The sequence below is a fragment of the Sarcophilus harrisii genome, chromosome 4 (genome assembly GCF_902635505.1).
Source record: "Sarcophilus harrisii chromosome 4, mSarHar1.11, whole genome shotgun sequence".
In the NCBI taxonomy this organism is placed as follows: Eukaryota; Metazoa; Chordata; class Mammalia; order Dasyuromorphia; family Dasyuridae; genus Sarcophilus; species Sarcophilus harrisii.
In genome coordinates this window covers 410,280,010-410,298,747 of record NC_045429.1, presented here as the reverse complement: position 1 = coordinate 410,298,747, position 18,738 = coordinate 410,280,010, and the positions used below count along the sequence as shown (strand labels likewise).

Genomic DNA, 18,738 nt, shown 5'->3' with positions numbered 1-18,738 from the left:
TCAATAAATTCAATCCTCATGATCTCAAGTTGGGTAAACATGAAGAATACCAAACCTTAGTACAAAAATCTCCTACAAATTTTTTCAGTTGTTCTGGGGGATCAGGTACCTACCTAGCTTGGCACAATCCATCAATTTTTACAATGTAGAGATAAATTTTTATCCTACCAAACAACTGAATGGAAGAATTACAGGAAAAGGTTAAGGGGCTACTTCTTTAGAACTAGAGACCAGTCACACTGTCAAATTAGTAGCAGAAGTTGCAAAGTGTTTATGGTGCCACAGAGGGGAATGGTTGTCTCCAAGATTGTAGGGACTCTATGACTAACCGGTTAACAGTGCCCTTGTCCAAGGAAAAAAAAATTTGAAAACTGTATCTATATCCATATTTATGTATCTATCACTTGAGGAGAAAAGAAAAATAGTTAGAGATGTAAGAGTGTGATAATAACAGCAATGCCATTATTATGAGATCATTACCCTTTGCCCTTTATCTCTAAATTATCATTTTCCCTTAGATTGAAGTAGCACATTCAGCTTAAGGATAGTCTTTTCAAAATAGTGTAACCTAAATGTAGATCAGACATTTTCCCTGTACTTTATTTTTCTTCTTTTTTTAAAAAATATTTTCTTTCACAACATAACTTACATGTGTTTTACATGTTTACATGTGTATAACCTATCAATTTGCTTGCCTTTTCAATGAAGGAGGAGGGAAAAGAGGAAGAGAATTGGGAACTCAAAATTTGAAAAAAAGAATGTTAAAAAATTATTTTTACATGTAATTGAGAAAATAAAATATTTAAAGATTAAATAAAAGTGACTTTATTATTTTTTTTCCTTCAAAGGGGATAATCTTTTCAGAGTGCTGGTCTTTTCCTGTTCCTCTTGTTGGGCAAAAGAATGCACAAGTGCTCTTCTGCTCTATCTTGGTGACTGCACAGGAGGCCTTGCTGGGTTTGTGTCAAGAAATGTTTAGTAAATAATTTCTATTCTCCTTTCAGGAGTATCTGTTTTTTCTTATATCTGGTAAGGATTGTCATTTTACAAAAGTTTTGGTGAGCTTGTATATTTGTTACTGAGCTACAAACAATCCAATTGTCCATGTCCTCCAGTCCTTCATTAAATACTTCTCTCTCATTTTCAAGAACATTTGTGTGTTTGGTTAGTGGGATTTAGCCAACTAATATTCTTTTTGCCCACTGTTGAAAAATTCTAATGGAACAGAACAAAGATCCATGACATATCTGGGGGTTCTGAGTACCATTAACAGATAAAGTGGTAGAATACATAGGCAATATCTTCTCGAAAGTGTTTATGTTTGAGTCTCTGATATTCTTGGTAAGGAAAAATGAGTAGTCTCAACAAGGGTCAACTTGGAATGAAGGTTACAGAAAGATATGCCATTAGGAATGTCTAAGAACACTGAGGTTTTCTAGCATGACATGAATTCAAATTTTTTAAAACTTGCTGAATGAGAGATAATAATTTACCTTGATTATATTTTGACTTCATGGGACTCTGGCCAGCACACCTTTATAAAAGTTAGCCTAGGCAGCTTCCAGTACCTGCACTAGAATTATCTATTCAAATAAGTACACTTTTGAACAAGAGGAATTGGGATTCCTGGAACTTACAAAGTAAGGGATCGGGAGATAAAAATGTACACTTGAATGGTCTTATGATGGCAGGAAAAAGTATTGCTATAAGAGTTCCCTGTAGTTACAAGGACAATTTCTTCCATCTCTGACCATATCCTTAATGAACTTGCTCAAGTAACCAAGGATAAAGTACTCTGAAGTACTCTGACTGTATATATGGAAACAGCTGAAAAGAATGATACAATCATGGATAAAGTACTACGGCCATTTATAGTACCATTTAATGCCTAGTATAGTAGCATCCAAGGATCATAGCTTTTGAGTGGGAAGGTATCTAATAATTATTTTAGACCAACTCTTTCACTTTATAGATGAGGGAACTGAAATCTATCGAGATCAAAAGACCAAAATTTATTAATCTTATCTGGCAATAAGAGACACATTCATACAGGGTAAGAAGATTCATACATCTAGGAAGAGTCAGCTACCAACTAAACTGGAGGGACTCTCCCTATCCCAACAAGAAAAGGGGTGATTTCAAGTACTCTCTCTCTGATCAAATTATACATTCCTGAATCAGGAGGCTTAAAGGACAATGCTGTGAGTAGGCCAGGTCAGCCTACTGGGAGGAATAGTTCAAGACATTCTCTGCATAAGAATTCTAGTGGTTCCACCTTAGATCAATAGAATATACCCATGAAGGTCTGGCAGCAGTGTATGGGAAGATAAAGCATGCTTTGCTGGATTAGAGGCATAAGGCCAGAATTCAAAGTCCAGCTCTGAGACCTGACATAGATATGACAAATCATTTTGCTCAGTGGGTCTCACTTTTTCTTTGTAAAAGTAGATTGGATTAGATGATCTTCAAGGTGCTTTCCAGCTTTAAAGTTAGGACTTTATGATCTTACATATATCCTATGCAGCAATGAAGAATGCTGTAAAGGAAATATCCTAAGGCAGGATGGTCTAGTGGTCTACCAGAAAGAGTACAGGATTTGGAGACAGATGAGCCTTGAGTTCAAATCTTGGTTGTGATCATCCCAAAAGGCAGGCAGAAATGGTTTCTACCATTGAAAGAACCAGACATTAGGTTCAAGCAGTCATGGAAATTTGTGTCAGAACTGGGAAAGGGGGGAGTGGGGATTGATTTGAATGAAGGTCTGTATTTAGATATAGAGGTAAGGGAGAGGGGAAGAGAATGTAATAAGCTCTGACTCATACTTAGAAAACCTCTGGAATTGTTCAGTTATCCATATAAATGACATGCCAATATATCTTATGACTCAAAAACTAAACCCATGAGTTTCCAAAACACAGTTCAACTGCCTGACTGCTCTAGAGGTCATGTACTTCCAAAGATTATTCAAATGAATTATTTTCCACTGCAGAAGTCTGAATCCTTGATCAACCACTGCATGCAGATACAGTGATTCATGGTATCCTTGAGAGACATATTAATAATTCTTTTATTTTGTTTTCCTAGGCATCAAGAAAAGAACAGAAAAAATGTTTTTATTTTCTAACGTATGGAAAGTCAGATTGTATTATCTTTCAGACCTTTCTAGTGATAAATAAAATTTCAATCATTAAACTATTGTACTCATTATTTAAAAAAAATACTGTTATACTTATTTTCTCAACATAGAAAAACATTTTTTTCAACAAGGTAGTATGATTTTATGGACAATGTCAGAGCTGAGAGGTAGAAATCTGGGATTTAATCCCATTTATAAACCTGACATTATAAGTCCTTTAAGAAAATTTTCAGGCTCTTGTAACTCTACAGAACTCATCAGTAATAATATTACTCAAATAAAAAAGAATAGCTCATAAAGAAACTAAATAGGAAAAATACAGCAATGTGATGAGGCAAGATTCTACTAATTTAAAACAAAATTGTATGCAGTCTTTGGTCCCTACTTTGTATGACTGAATCACTACTTCATATATATCCTGTGACACTTTTCCTAAGTTGCTTATTTTTAATTATATTCCTTCTTTTGTTCTTAACTTTTTAGCACTTGTAAACATAAGCAAAGAGAAAATCCACTTCGTTATTTTTGGTAATGAAATAATAATGGGGCACTTGATAACATGGAATTTTAAGAATAAAACACAACCTACTAGTCAAATCATAACACATACTATTTTTTAAGTGGTAATGTGAATAAAGAGTGATGGCAATTTATGCTAAGTAGAATAATAAAATTATCAGGTATAATTTTAGTCATTCATTTATAGAATGATTCTGCAGTAAAATAAAAGAGAATTTATAATGAAAAAAATCTGATCTAAAAAATCTCTGTTCTTAATACTAAGTAACTATAATATACAAAGCTTTGTAGCTGACTAGAATAAAGAATGCCATTATAAAGACATATAACTGGTGCAGGGGAGAAGAGAAAGCCTGGTTGGACATGCAATGAAAAGTAACTGAAGGACATCCATGTCCACTGGTATCCATACAATATCAAGAGACAAAGGAAAATTTTTTAACACATCAGGTCAACCAACATGAAAGGTTTAAAGGAGGACAAGTTGCTCAGGACAGAAGGAGATCTGCACTGCAATGAAGTAGTACTCCCCACTGAGGGGATCACAGGACCATCCAAGTATGGCACACAAATTCTTGTCACACTTCAAAATCTCTAAAGTCCATAGCAAATTTACATAGAGAATAAGATAAGAAACTGCTATATGATTGGTGAATTTTACACTAATAATTGACTATACTCCCTAAATAGGATATAAAACTATCACCATTCTCACAGATTATATGGGAAGTAGCAAATTATTTCTGGAGTTAACGTCATGCTGCCCCTTTCCAAGCACCAAATAATATTTTAACTTTTGGGAAATTAGCTTGACAATAGCAGACTTTTATTTCGGTGTGCAGGAGGACAATCTGGGTAGGATGATAACCCAGTGTCCAGATATTCAAATGGAGAAAATGAAGTGAAAATCTCACAATGAGACATAATTTTTTCCCTAATCCATAGACCCCTTAAACCCTTATCGCAAGGTCCCATGTTTTTTGCTGTATACCTTAAAATGAGTTTAATTCCACAGTGATTCAGTGGGTGGAGTGTTGGCCTTGGAGTCAGGAAGAGAAGTTTAAATCTTGCCTCAAGACACTTAGTAGCTGGGCAAATCATTTAATTCTCTCAGCCTCAGTTTCCTCATGTATAAAATGAGAATAATAACATCTACAACATCACCACCACCACCACCACCACCACCACCACCATAGCTAATATTTCTATAACATTTACTCTGTCAGACATTGTCCTAAGTGCTTTACAATGACTATCTCCTTTGATCCCTCATAACAACCCTAGGAGTAGGTACTCTTATCATCCCCATTTTATAGATGAGTAAATGGAAGCAGACAGAGGATAAATGCCTTGCCCATGACCATAAGCACCTGGAGCCAGATTTGGACCTAGGTTTTCCTGATTCCAAGTATGGCACTCTATTGTGATAACCTACACAGGAAAGTTTTTGGGATCAAATGAGAGTTACCCATAAAGTGCTTTGCAAACCCTAACACACCATAGAAATCCTAGCTTATTATTAACTAGAACAATCTTATGGAATTCAACACTTAGGAGTGTTCTTCATATATTTTATTGAGAAAGAGGGAAGAAAAAAAGGAAGGTAAAACAGGCTTAACAGCTTTCAATGCCTTCTGTGATCTGGTTCTGGTTTTATCTAATTCTGTGTTTAAACCCATATATTTCTCTGAATTATAGCTAAACCAGTTCTTACCCTTTTTGTAGAAGCCCCATCCCTGTCTGATTCCATGCCTTTATTCAATCATTATTAGTTCTGGAATTTCCCCATCATACACACCTGCTAGAAATTTACCTATTCTTTTAAAGTTCAGCTCAAATGCAATCTCCTACATGAAGCTTTATTACCTTCCATTATATATGGCACTATAAATATAAGTGATTAAAAAACTTGTGAGTTGAATAGAATTTTCTAATGTCCCTGGTAGTCCCCATCCCAGCCAACCTTGAACTTTAATAGCATTTTCCATCTCTCTTAAGCATTCTTAAGGTATTATTTTATATTATGCATATTTATATGTAGTAAATCCCCTTTTAAACTCTAAGCTTGGGGCAGCTAGATATCACAGTGGACAGAGCACTGGTCTGAAGTCAGAAGGATCCGAGTTCAAATCCCTACCCCAGACACTTAACATTTCCTAGCTGTGTGAACTTAGGTAAGTTACTTAACCTCGACTGCCTCCTCAAAAATAAATAAATGAACTCTTAACTTAATGAAGGCTGCATAGGTCTTGCTCAATAAATTCTGAATCCCTCCCAGGGATGAAAGTACTTAGTATGATGTTATGTATATAGGGTGGTGTTTAATAAATGTTTAAATTTTAAAACTTGAAGACATACAAGTGTGCAACAGATCTTTAAAAAGTGTGATGTAGAAAATCTATGAAATGGATTTTGTAAAGAATCTGAAAAAACTTATTTGGGAGGAAAGAGAAACTGATGAAATTGCAGAAACTATTTGGATAGGATATAGCTTTTCTGCAATACTAACCCTTAAGACACAAATGTTTTTATTAACTCTATAGTGAATATATAACTTAAGCATCCATCTTTTTTAGTACTTCTATTTTTACAAGTTAGATTGCAGTGGCTTCTGTTTAACCCCCAAAGAGCCAAAAAGCAATAGGTGAACTGAACAGTTTTGACTGAACTCCTCTTGCCTTGAAAAATATTTGCAATGAATGAAAACAAATCCATATGCTCACCTCTTATTGATTTGAAGAGGCACTAAATAAATTTAATGCTTAACTAAATCAAAAATCCATAAGGTCAGGAAATCCTATGCCTGCATGCGATATTAATCTCTAAGAACAAATTAATGTTTAAATTTAAATAATTGAATAACACTCAATATGTTTTTATTACTAACTGGAAAAAAATAAAGCACAATAATTATTGAATCCACTTGTGCTTAACTTTGGCCTGATATAGGCTTTTAAGAACTTCTAGAAAATTATGCCACAGATTTCACAAAACCATTTGGAAATAATTCTTCAGACAACTGTTATTATCAAATGGAAACCTGCATCATCATCTCCCTAAAGTAGCTAAGAAAATCTGAGACTTTGTGAATTTGGCCTATAGTGAACTGTTAATGTTTTTAATAAAGAAAACATAATTTAAAGTGAAATACATTGCGCTTAAATATTCAGAAAATTTTAATACAATACAAAAATTTAATTCAATACAGTGCACCAATTTAGACTGTAATCTCTAACAGGTAGAATTTAACAAAAACAAACAAACAAACAAACAAAAAAAAACTCCAAGGGTCAACTAGCGATGGACCTCTTCACCCTCAGTGACAGTAGGTAGGCTGGTCCTCAGATGACTAAATACCAGTCTTTATTCAAAATCTTACCATCTTGTTAATTCCTGAAAGAGTTTGCCTTACATCCTCCTAAACTTTAGGGACCCAAAGGCAGGTCCACACCACTATAAAGCATTACAGTAAAACTTAAATGGAGACTTCAGAATTTAAGACAAGAATTTTAAAGAAAAAACTTTCTTTAATTCATTACATTCTTAAGATATCAAAATATTAAACCATCTTACTAAAATACAGTCAAGACTATAGTGATGCCATTAAGCACTCAACTTGCAGAATTTCTGAGCATTTTTTTTTAAACAACATGACTTTTATGATAAAGAACTGTAAAAATCCTATAATAATAAAGACATTTACAAGCTTGGGTAAGTCAGCCTTTCCTTGCTTAATTTTAGGCAAAGTTAATCTCAACTATAGCATTTGTTTTTATCAAAAATGATATCTTACATCAGAAATCCCTAATTTCAATGAAATGCTACTTCCAAATGGTTTTGAAAAAGATTAAAAGATTAGAACATCAAGAAGATATGATACAAATATAAGAATGATACAAATGAGAGGGCAGAAACAAGATGGAAAACATGTGGGTAGGGATCAAAAGAGAAACAGATATAAGATTATGACAAAAAACATGAAGACCATGAAGAAATGAACAATGAGCTCCAAAAGTGGGTCATGAAGCTGAAAAAGAAACGTAATTTAGAGGCAGTATGCCATTGTGGACAAAGAGATGGACATAGAGTGAGGAGGGTTTGATCCTTGCCAGTTATGCAGCCTTTCTGAGCCTTTTTCAACTTTCTCAACTCTGAGCCTGTCAACTCAGTGCAACTCTCACTTAAATCCAATTCATGCATGAATCAAAACATCATCTAGTAATGTCACTGTTCCTCTTTGAAAAGGAAGAACAAACAACAATGAAGTGGGAACAATAATACCTATAATATCTACATCTCAGGGCTGTTGTGTGAATCAAAAAAGAGGAGATAGAGTGTTTTGCAAACTCTAAAATGTCATTTACAGATCACACCCATACATAATCATTCATTATTAGTCTATATTAGTGATATGGATTTTTCCAATCTTCTACAATGTACTTTCCTCTCCTCTCTACTTCCTTATCTTTTCCTTTTCCCTCCTTCAAAGTCTCCTTTTTCTTTCTCTCTGATAAAAGCAGAAGAGATGATTAATTCTTGACTTGCCTTGATAATAGTTTCATCATTTGAAAAGTGGCTGTAATGAGGGAAAGTATCACTTTGGTCATGTGAATTCTAGACAATAAGAAGGAACTGGGGGCTGCAGAGGAATTTCACTAACAAATTTGTTTTCAAAAAGGCACACACTGAAGATGAAAGCAAGGGCAGTCAAGTAAAAATATATAAAAGTTGGGTGATTCCAAGGCAATAGACTTTGGATAGAAAATGCTATCTGCATTCAGAAAAAGAATTAAGAAGACTGAATATAAATCAACATTGTTCACTTCTTTTTTCTGTCCTATGGTTTTCCCCTTTTGTTCTGATTTTTCTCTCCCAACATGATTCATAAAGCAATGTCCATTAAAAATAAATAAATAAAAGTTGGGTGATATAAAAATAAGAGCAATTCAAAAGCCTAAGAGCAGACAAAGGCTGTGACAGATGCTAAGAACAATGAAGAAGAGTTTTTAAAAAGTATGTAGGGAGCAAGGTGAAGATTAAAGGTGTAGGATAATTTCAAAAGGTGACATTTGGACAATAAATTGATACATTGTTTCATTTGATTTTCACAATAACACTATAAAGTAGGTTGTAGTTCATCCTATGTTTTCGAAGAAGACCAATGACATCACAAGTGATAGCTTGACTTACATAAAAATTGGATTTACTCGAGGCAGAGGTGCACAAAGTCTCTCTTCCACAGTTAAGGTTCAGTAGCAAGACTTTAAAAGTCAAAGACTGGTGATGCCCCAGAATGCAATGGATGACCTTGCCTTCTTCGATGTCAGACCAAGCTCTAAGGGCTCCATCGACCCTGCTGCAGTTGCCTTCGTGGTCAGAGGAACAAATTGTTCTCATCCACTCATTCTGCTGGGGAAGATTTCATATGTTTGGGGTAAACAGCCCTCCCACCCTTAACTCACCAATGGGTTTGAGGCCCATTGGTTACCCTCAAGATGGTTTTACCCAGTGTGGTTGCTGCTCATGCTCAGCTTCTTGGAGCCACAGATAAGAGCTGGGTGACAGGTAGACAGCAAAAGTGGATGAGCAGCCCTGAACAGGGTTCAGCCAAGCCTTCCACTAGAGCATTACAACTTAAATGATTTGTTCTGAGCCATACCTGTGGTTGACAGGCATCAGAGGAAAAATCTGAATCCAAAATTTTCCTCATTACAGGCAGAGTGCTCAGAAATATCCAGCTGCTCTTTTGTCTGCCTAGGAAAATAAATCTACACTTCAAAGTATTAGAAAAACTTGGTTAAGGTGTTTTGACTTAAATCAAAATGATTTACTATATGCAAGCAATGGGAATGCAGAAACAAAGAGGAACAACAGGTCCACAGATTCTACTGGGGAAGCGAGAGGGAAGAATACAATTTACACAGATAAGTGTGATACAAGGTAATCTGAAAAGGGAGAGAGGATTAACAACAATGGGGCTCACGTGGGTGGTGTGATCCTTGAATAAAGAAAGGTGCAATAGGATCCTGGTGAACAGACAGAAGAGGATGACTGCAAAAGATATTAACAGGATGACATTGAAAAGGCAACTGAAGGGAACTGAAAGGAAAGAGAAGGCATAGGAGAGATATGAGACAATGATACTTATGATGTTGTGAATCCTTATGACTGGAGATTAGGGTTAAATTGGTTAACTATAAATTGAAACAAAATAAATGAGATAACATGAAATAATACTTAAAGTTCTGATGTACAAATTCTCACAAGAAACAATTAAAATATGAGTTAGTCTCCTATGGTTCACAAAACACTTGTGCTAGAAGCAGGGTGAAATAAAATTTAGGTAAGTCAAGGTACTGCCCTTATGGAGCCTACAATTTAAGAAGAGGATATGCTACGTTTTTTAAAAGTATTAATAGCTTTTTATTTTTTTAAAATATATGCAAAGATAGTTTTCAACATCTACCCTTGCAAAACCTTGTGTTCCAGATAATTCTCCCTCCCTTCCTCCCTCCTCTAGACAGCAAATAATCCAATATATTTAAACATATGCTATATATTTTTTAAATGGCTGCGGTTGTATGTGTGGGGTAAGAAGTAATGGTAGAGACCCAATTTAGAACACGTATAGCTGAAAAAATAAAGAGGTGGTTGGGTCACGGGTAAGAATAAGAGATGGGTTTCAATGAGATCCAAAGGAAAGTCGCTAGTACTATGCAACCTCTATGGAAAATTTATGAATTTATTTATGAAAAGACATGAACAAGAATTGTACTGAATGAATAGTTATGATTTATACAGTGATGGAAGTATCCTATTGTATAATTTGGGGAGAATTACTTAAATAACACTTACCTTAGTTTCTTTATCTGTAAAATGAGGGGGTGGGAGGAGGAAAGCACCTGCACTATACTAAATATATACTATAAACATTACTAAGTCAATATTTCTTTTTTTTTGGAATATATTCTTTGAAATTTAAGTAACTAAGTATATAGCGAAAAATGAGTCAGTACTTATCATGAGTCATGGGAATTTGTTTTTTACACTAATATTTTGGTAACTCTATTTCTATGTAATTGGTCTCCTTTGTTAATCTATGTATTTTATTTTTGTTTTTTACAGTAATATTTTGATAATTCTATTTCTATGTAATTGGCTTCCTTTGTTAACCTATGTATTTTATTTTATATATTTTAAAACATTATTTTAAGACAGTCCACTGACTTTATCAGACTGTTGAAAGATTCCAAAGTGCAAAAATAGTTAAGAATACCAAGCCTAAATCTATTTGAAATGGACCTCAAGGTTATCTAGTTTAACCAGCTACCTCACATTGGAATTCCTTCCACAAATAACAACTTAGACTCTGCTTGAACACTTCCCCTGATGAGGAAAAAATGACTATTCAATTCAAAACACACTTTTAAACTCAAATTTAAGTAAAATCAACATGACCATTCCTAGAAAGGCAGTGGCAATTATTTGCTCTGTGACTTCAATCACCATGCACAGGTGTAGGCTCTATTTGTCTGCCCAGAACCTGAGGTTCTTAGCTTGTGGCCTGTGAATTTATTTTAACATTCTGATAATACATTTCAACAAAACTGAATTTTTTTGTAATCCTGAAAATCCTATGCATTTATTTTATATGTATTGTCTTCCCCATTAAAATATAATCTCCTTGAAGGTAAGAGCAATTTTTGTATCCCCAGAACTTTGCACTTAAAAAAAATGGATGAATTTCGTTCATCTTTAAGTGTCCACTATCTCAGTTCACAAAGCCATCCATTTCACTTTCAGACAGTTCTTATTATCAGAATGTTCTTTCATACACTGACAAGTATATGAATCTTTAAGAGATATTTTGGAGGTAGATCAAAGGAAAATATTTTGAAAAGACAAAAGAACTATCAGCTCAACCACAAAATTGTCAAGATATTGTGGCCTTTTCTTAAAGCAAAGTGGTTGACCAAATGACTTCTGAACATTCTTTAATACTTCCAACCTTGCAAGTATTTAGTGTCTTATTTGGACAAGTCACTTTCAATTCTATTCAATAAATATTTAGTAAGCCCTTAAAAAAAAAGAACCATTAGCTCACATGTTAAGCTCAATATAAAATAATTTTTTTTTAAAAAGTAAGTTTCTAGGAAGATTCTGAATATTACTTAATTTCCTGGGAGTTGTACACATGAATAACAAATTAAGTATAAACTTAAGACACATCATTCATAATCAAGCAATACAAATCCCAATGCACTTATTGAGCATAAACTTACGTTTTAAAACATGGATCACCAGACATGAGCTGCATACTGATCAAGACCTAAGGATGACAAAAACAAATGTTTTAAAAAGCATCTAATTATAAAGAGGGCTTCATTAAATTATACTTACCACACTAAGCCAATTTGAATAACTGCTTTATACTGAGAATACATTGTTATTGATAATTTTTTGTTAAAAATTTAATGTTAAAAACCTAATAGACTCAGATGAGAGCAGAGAGGAAAAAAACAAAGACAGGTATTCCACCAGTAAATGTTCTTTCAGTGATTTGAGTTAATGCTTTCATTTGTTATTTGTCTGTGCATGCCTTAAAGTTGATTAAGGAAAAACTAAGCACAGGAACAAAGTAATGATTTAAAAGAGGAAAGGAAATAAAAAAAATCTTTTAAAAAACAATTCAGCAGGAGGACCTGAGTTCAAATGTAGCCTCAGATACTTAACAATTCCTAGCTGTGTGACCCATAGCAAGTCACTTAACCCCAACTGCCTCAGCAAAAAAACAAAAAACATCAACAACAACAAAACCTCCAACAATTTAGAAAAGCCAATATTTCAAGAAAAAAATTGGAGGAAAACAGAAACTTAACTCTTATAACTCTATAACTAAATATGAAAGCATTAAACAATTCAGTAAAACAAAAACTGACAGTATAGATAAGAAAACAAAACTTCATAACTTGGTACTTATTTAAAAAAAAAAAACAGGAAAAAAATTACAAGCTGGAACAAAATTTGCCATGCATCAGGTACATCCAAAAAAGTAGTAGTTGCAATCATTCTATTACACAAAGCAAAACTAGAAAGTCTAACTTGGAGGACAGGGTCATGGACTCCAGAGCTTCTATTTATTTATGTATTTTAATTTCCCACAATTACATATAGAAACAGCAATTTTGGTTAAACATATACATTCACTTTTTTACATATTTCTTTATGACTTATGCTGGGAGAGAAAAATCAGAACAAAAGAGAAAAACCATGCAAGGGAAAAAAAAAAACAGAAGAAAAAGAAAAAAAAAGTGAGTATACTATGTGTTGATTTGCATTCAGTCTCCATAGTTCTCTGTTTGTATATGGATGGTGTTTTCCATCCAAAGTTTATTGGCATTGCCTTGGATCACTGAACCACTAAGAAGAAGTAAGTCTGTCATGGTTGATCATTGCACAATTTTGCTGTTTCTGGGTACCTTGTTTTCCTGGTTTTGTTTGTTTCAACTCAGCATTAAATCATGTAAATGTTTCCAGGCCTTTATAATTAGACTGTTTATCATTTTTTATAGAACAATAATATTCCATTACTTTCACATACTTTGTAACTTATTCAGCCATTTCCCTAAATGATGAGTATCCTACTTATTTTCTGATTCTTTCTACCACAAAAGGAGCTACTACAAACATTTTTGCACATGTGGGTCCTTTTCTCTCTTTTTAAATATCTTTGAGATACAGACCCAGTAGTGGCACTGTAGGATCAAAGGGTATGTGGAGTTTTATAGTCCTTTGACCATAGTTCCAAATTGCTCTACAAAATGGCTGGATCATTTCACAACTTCACCAACAATGCTTGAGTGTCCCAGTTTTCCTACATCCCCTCCAACATTTATCATTATGTTTTCCTGTCATCTTAGCCAATCTGAGAAGTGTGAGGTGGTATTTCAGAATTGTTCTATTTTGCAATTCTCTAGTCAAGAGTGATTTAGAGAATCTTTTCATAAAATTATAGATGGCCTTGTTTTTTTAAATCTGAAAACTGTCTATTCATTTAACCATTTATCTATTTAAGGAGTTTCAGCACAAATTTCTCCCTATTTCTCATCAGCTACACTGTTTTTAGACTTCTCTATCGTTCCTCTTTTCTCCCTCTCTCCTCCATTCTGCCTTTGCAGCCTCCTTTTGTGTGCTGTCTTCCCCCATTAGAATTTAAGTCCTTTGAGGGAAAGGACTGTCTTTGTATTTATTTGTATTTCTATAATAATTAAAACTGTTTATAGCCAAGAGATAAGCAGCACAACATTAATACTAAATTTATATTCCTTAGATAGCACAAAGCAAAAGTTAACTGAATTGCAAAAAGACATACAAAGTAATAACACAATAATAGAGAGGAGATTTTAATCTTTCTTTTTCAAGAGGATAAACAAAAGATAAACAAATTAATGGAGAAATTAGACCTAAAAAACTTATGCCTTCTGAATGGGATCACTTAAAATAACATTTATAAAAATTGAACATTAAAACACAAAAAATTGCAAATTAATATAAAGTGGTAGAAATAACAAATACATTCTTTAGAGACCATGATGCAATAAAAACAGTAACCAATTTTGCATATATATACACACACACACACACACACACACACACACACACATATATATGTATAATAGCATAAATAAAAAATATAGATCTAAAAGAAGACTTCATAATGTTATTATTTGGCCATGTGCAGGCTTTTCCAAAGGTCTTCTCAAAGTCCATGCTTTTGCCCCATAGCATAAAAAGAAATACTACAAAATGCTAGAGTGCTTCTGGTTCTTGAAAATTTTATAGGAAAATTTCTGATGTTGCCCCCAAATTGTGTTGTTCCCATATGGATGCAGCAGTTGTTTATCACACTTGTAATCATGAGAGTCCAAGTTTCCCATAAGTATTTTTTATGTAACTAGAAACAACATATATGGGATTGGACACTACTATATATTGGTCAGTCAGTCACTGTCTCACGCACATTTTCTGAAATAAAACCAACTTCACCTGTCCCATTTTATCCCTTTATCTACTGTCTTTTTCTTCTCCTTCCTTTCACTGTTGAACTTCTTGACAATACCACTGCCTCACATTATTATAAGATGTGAGAGTAGAAAGAATTTAAAGTTCCAACTCCTTTATTTTAACATCTGAATTAAAATCTCATTTTTTGACTACCATTTCAGTGCTCTTTTCACTACAGCATGAGTACTCCAGCTGACTGAGCAGCTTCAGAGAGAGGAACATTTACAGAACCTGCTTTGAGTAGAACTCCAGGATGGAGGGCTCAGTAATTGTCTCTATTAACTACAGTGTGGGCAATTTGCCACTCATTTCTTCTTCACTCAGAATTTAAATCCATTAGTCAAAATGCATTTCTCAATGTCTCCAACTGTTTCCTTATTGTCAAATGCAATTGTTTTTCTTAAATCTTTTTCTTCCTAATGTTTCTGTTGTATTTGATGAACTGCTGACCACTAACTCAATTTTTTTTCTTGAAATTCTCTCTTCTTAGTTTCTATACTATTTTCTTTTTGTTCTCTCTCTCTTTTTGATCACTCCTTTCTCCTTTTCCTCCTATCCAAATATTACCTATCATTTAAAGTTCAACTAAAGTAGCACCTATTTTAGTAATCCTTCCCTGGCTGTTCCAGGCTACAGTAATTTTATTGTCCTCTAGATTTAACTAGTACTTGTTGTTGAAACTATTAAGCTCTACCTCTGATAGATATTGAAATAGAAATACCATCAGGATTGGTGGGGGGAGGAGAGAATAGGGCAGGGTTGGCTAAGATGTTAGCTGGGATTCTGCAGCCAGCTATTTGCTTTCTAAAATAAAAACAAACTAATTAACTATAATTAACTAATTTTAACTATTTGCTAAATAGGAGTTAAGTTCAGTTGTTTTAAAGCTGCTAATGACCTATAAGTGCTGAGTCCTTTAAATTTTGATGTTCTAGGGCAAAACTGGAGTGGCCCTTCCCACTGATCAAACCATTTCATCATATACTGCCAAGAATTATTACTCAACCATTTCATGTGTAATAGTTTGTCTTATCTCCCTAACTAGATTATGAGCACTTACAGGGAAGGAGAGCATCTTATTTTGCATGCCTTTTGTATTCCCTTCAGTGATTGGGAAGGAAATGGTGACTGGTGACATTTCCAGATCTCCAATTACCAACCCCCCCCCCTTCTCTACCACCACCACCACCACCATCATCACCATCATCATCATCATATCTGGAAAGTATATAAAGTTTTAAGGTTTGCAAAGTGAGTTACATCCATTATCTCTTTTGATCAATTTCAGATGAGGAAATGGAAACTCAGGCTAAGTGATTGATCCATTGTCAGTAATAGTTAGCAAAATGTCAGGGGCAAGGTCTGAAATGAGATGTCTCCCAACTCCCAATGCAATATTCTTCTTACAGAACACTACCCTCTTATTTAAAATAATCTCTGAGAAATAATAGCCTTTATAGATGCTCATAACTTAATTTTGAACCCACTTAATAGCCTTGGTTAATGTGCTAAAACCATTAAGAGCAATTTGAGAATTTTAAAATGGTTTCAAATTCTATAGCTTCTATGAACTAATCATTGAAAGCATCAAAAGGTCATTTGGGGTCATCTATTTCAACATGTGTATATTTTTACAAATATGCTGTCTGCTTTTATTTTTTAAGGGAAGAGTTTAAGCTATAATTTTATAAATAAAAACAAAAATGTTGACAGTTATAGATAATAAAAAGTAATTTTAAAAAAAATTATTGTATTTGACATAAAATTTGAATTCAAGATCTGTCTCATTCAAACAGCTTTTGCTTTTTTTTGTGTACTTTGTGGATATAGGCTTTTTGCTTCATTTGTTTGTTTTAAGCTTTATTTATTTATTTTTTTAAGCATAGGTATTTTATCAGTCAGCCCATGAGCATTTATTAAATACCTATTCTCTTGAAAGCATCTGTGCTTAAATGCTCAGGATACAATGGAAAGCAAAAACACTAATATATCTAACAAAGTCTTACAGAAAAAAAAAAAAAAACTTAATCCTGCCATATAAAAATCAGTTAAAAAACTGAGTCTACAAAAGAGAAGACTTATGAGGGACATGTTGGTTATTTTGTAAGTTTTTGACTATCTGTCAGGTAATAGTAAGCCTATTTTATAAGTTGCGATTTCTACTTTTTGGAGCTAAAAAGAAGTTACAATGGGTCACATTTTGTCTTAAAACTGAAAAGAAAGATTATAACTATTAACAAATTGAATTAAAGACAACAAACAGATAAAGCACCAGTCTCAAGGCCAGGAAGTTCTGGGTTCAAGTATTGTCTCTGGTATACTAGTTGTGTGATTGAGGACAAAATTCATTAACTTTTATGTGAGCTAGACAATTCCTTAAGATGGTTACAGATGAATTGCAAACCCACATAATTAAAGGGAGTTTTCTATATTGGAAGTTCCTCATGTTGTCAAAGTCCTAGATCTGTACCATGCGCCTCCTCCTCAGATGAAATGGACTTTGTGAGGAAGTGAGTTCCTGTCACTGGAAATGTTTAAGTAAATGTTTAAGTTCTTTATACTGATCATCTCAGGGATGCTGCAGAGGGAATTCATGCACTGAACAATAGGTTGCATTTCTATGATTCTTTCTCACATTTTTCCTTCAACATTCCCTCCAATTCAAGACTCAAAACTGAAACTACTTTAACCAAAATGGATTGTTACTATAGAGAAAAGCTCTCCTCTTAGTTCTCTTCTATGTTTTCAATATATCACTAATCACTTTCTAAGTCTCTGACACAGGTATTCTATTTTCACAAAGTATAGAGATTTATTTATAAGAATATTCTCTTCATCCATTTGTTCCTTACCTAAAAGTGCAAGTACAGAGACTTTCTACATTATAAGACACTTGGTCTCCTTACAGAAATGTTCTCTTAATTCTTTTTAGCAAAAGAACATTAGCCTTTCTGAACTTCTAAGAAAAGGCAGAAACAGTTATAAGGTCAATCTCTATGCCCCTTTTTAATATAGAGATACTGGGCAAACAAATACCCCTGAGATTTCAGATACAATGTTTACCCAATGAAAACTTATGTGGCAAGGACCAATTGGAGATGGTTTCAGTGAGGTCCTCCATGTCTCCTCAATTATTTTGTTCGACAGGTCTTCAGTCCTTGGCAAAATTTTAATGTATTGTATGACTACCAGGTTCCTAGAAATACTTGTCAACAATAGAAGGGCAAAAAGATTACTTCTAAATGTCACTACAACAGCCAGCTGACTACCTTTCCAGCCCCCTCTCAGTTTACAGTAGGTGAAAGCACCTTGTTCCTTCTACTAAGTTTCTGATGGACTGACTGGCCTCATACCCAGCCTCTGCTGTCAATCAGAAAAGTACTCCAGTTTTACTTTCATTTTGTTGCCAGATTGTACCCTCTCTGTTGTCGTCATTATTTGTTGCAGATAGCATTTCTCTCTGCTTATGGTTCATCCCTGCATATGTACCACACAAAGAGGGGTCGATATAGATAACCTCTACTATGCATTTATGCATCTACCACAGCTTTTCAGGAATTACTTTTCAGGGGCTTTTAGGCACTTTGGAATGCCCAATGATAATTTCTCCACCATTCCCCAGAACTGACTTTTTAGAGGGTAATGGTCACTTTCCAAATGGTTAGGGCGCTAAATGAGGTACTTGGAGTTTCACTATAATGAACACTCTGCCTGTTTCTGTCTACTTCAGTGACTTGGGCCAGGCTGTTCCAACCGATGAATACTACAATGGTTTTGACTAGATTTTCTTCTTTGTTTCATTTTGGGTTTGTGGGCCATTCTTTGGCTATGACTCACTTCTAGATTCTTCAAGGAGGTACTGTGACATTGTGGAAGTCAAACTGTTGTGAGGCCCACTGACTAGAATCTTTTCACCTTGATGTTGACTATTACTTGAAAGAATATACTTACATTTATTAAAAAGGAGAAAATTGCTATTTAACATTTATATATACATATATACAAATGAAGTTTGCTTA

The 18,738-nt window shown here is 34.1% G+C and overlaps 1 protein-coding gene across 2 annotated transcripts in view; it reads right to left on the bottom strand.

Moving 5' to 3' along the window:
* The window catches only part of FAM102B (family with sequence similarity 102 member B), an 85,248-nt gene that overhangs the window by 26,141 nt on the left and 40,369 nt on the right, over positions 1-18,738 (bottom strand). For both annotated transcript variants that reach the window (XM_023503432.2, XM_003769713.4), the window contains exon 5: positions 11,938-11,984. In XM_023503432.2, coding sequence (XP_023359200.1) covers positions 11,938-11,984 — 47 coding nt within the window. The remainder of the gene's footprint in view (positions 1-11,937; positions 11,985-18,738) is intronic.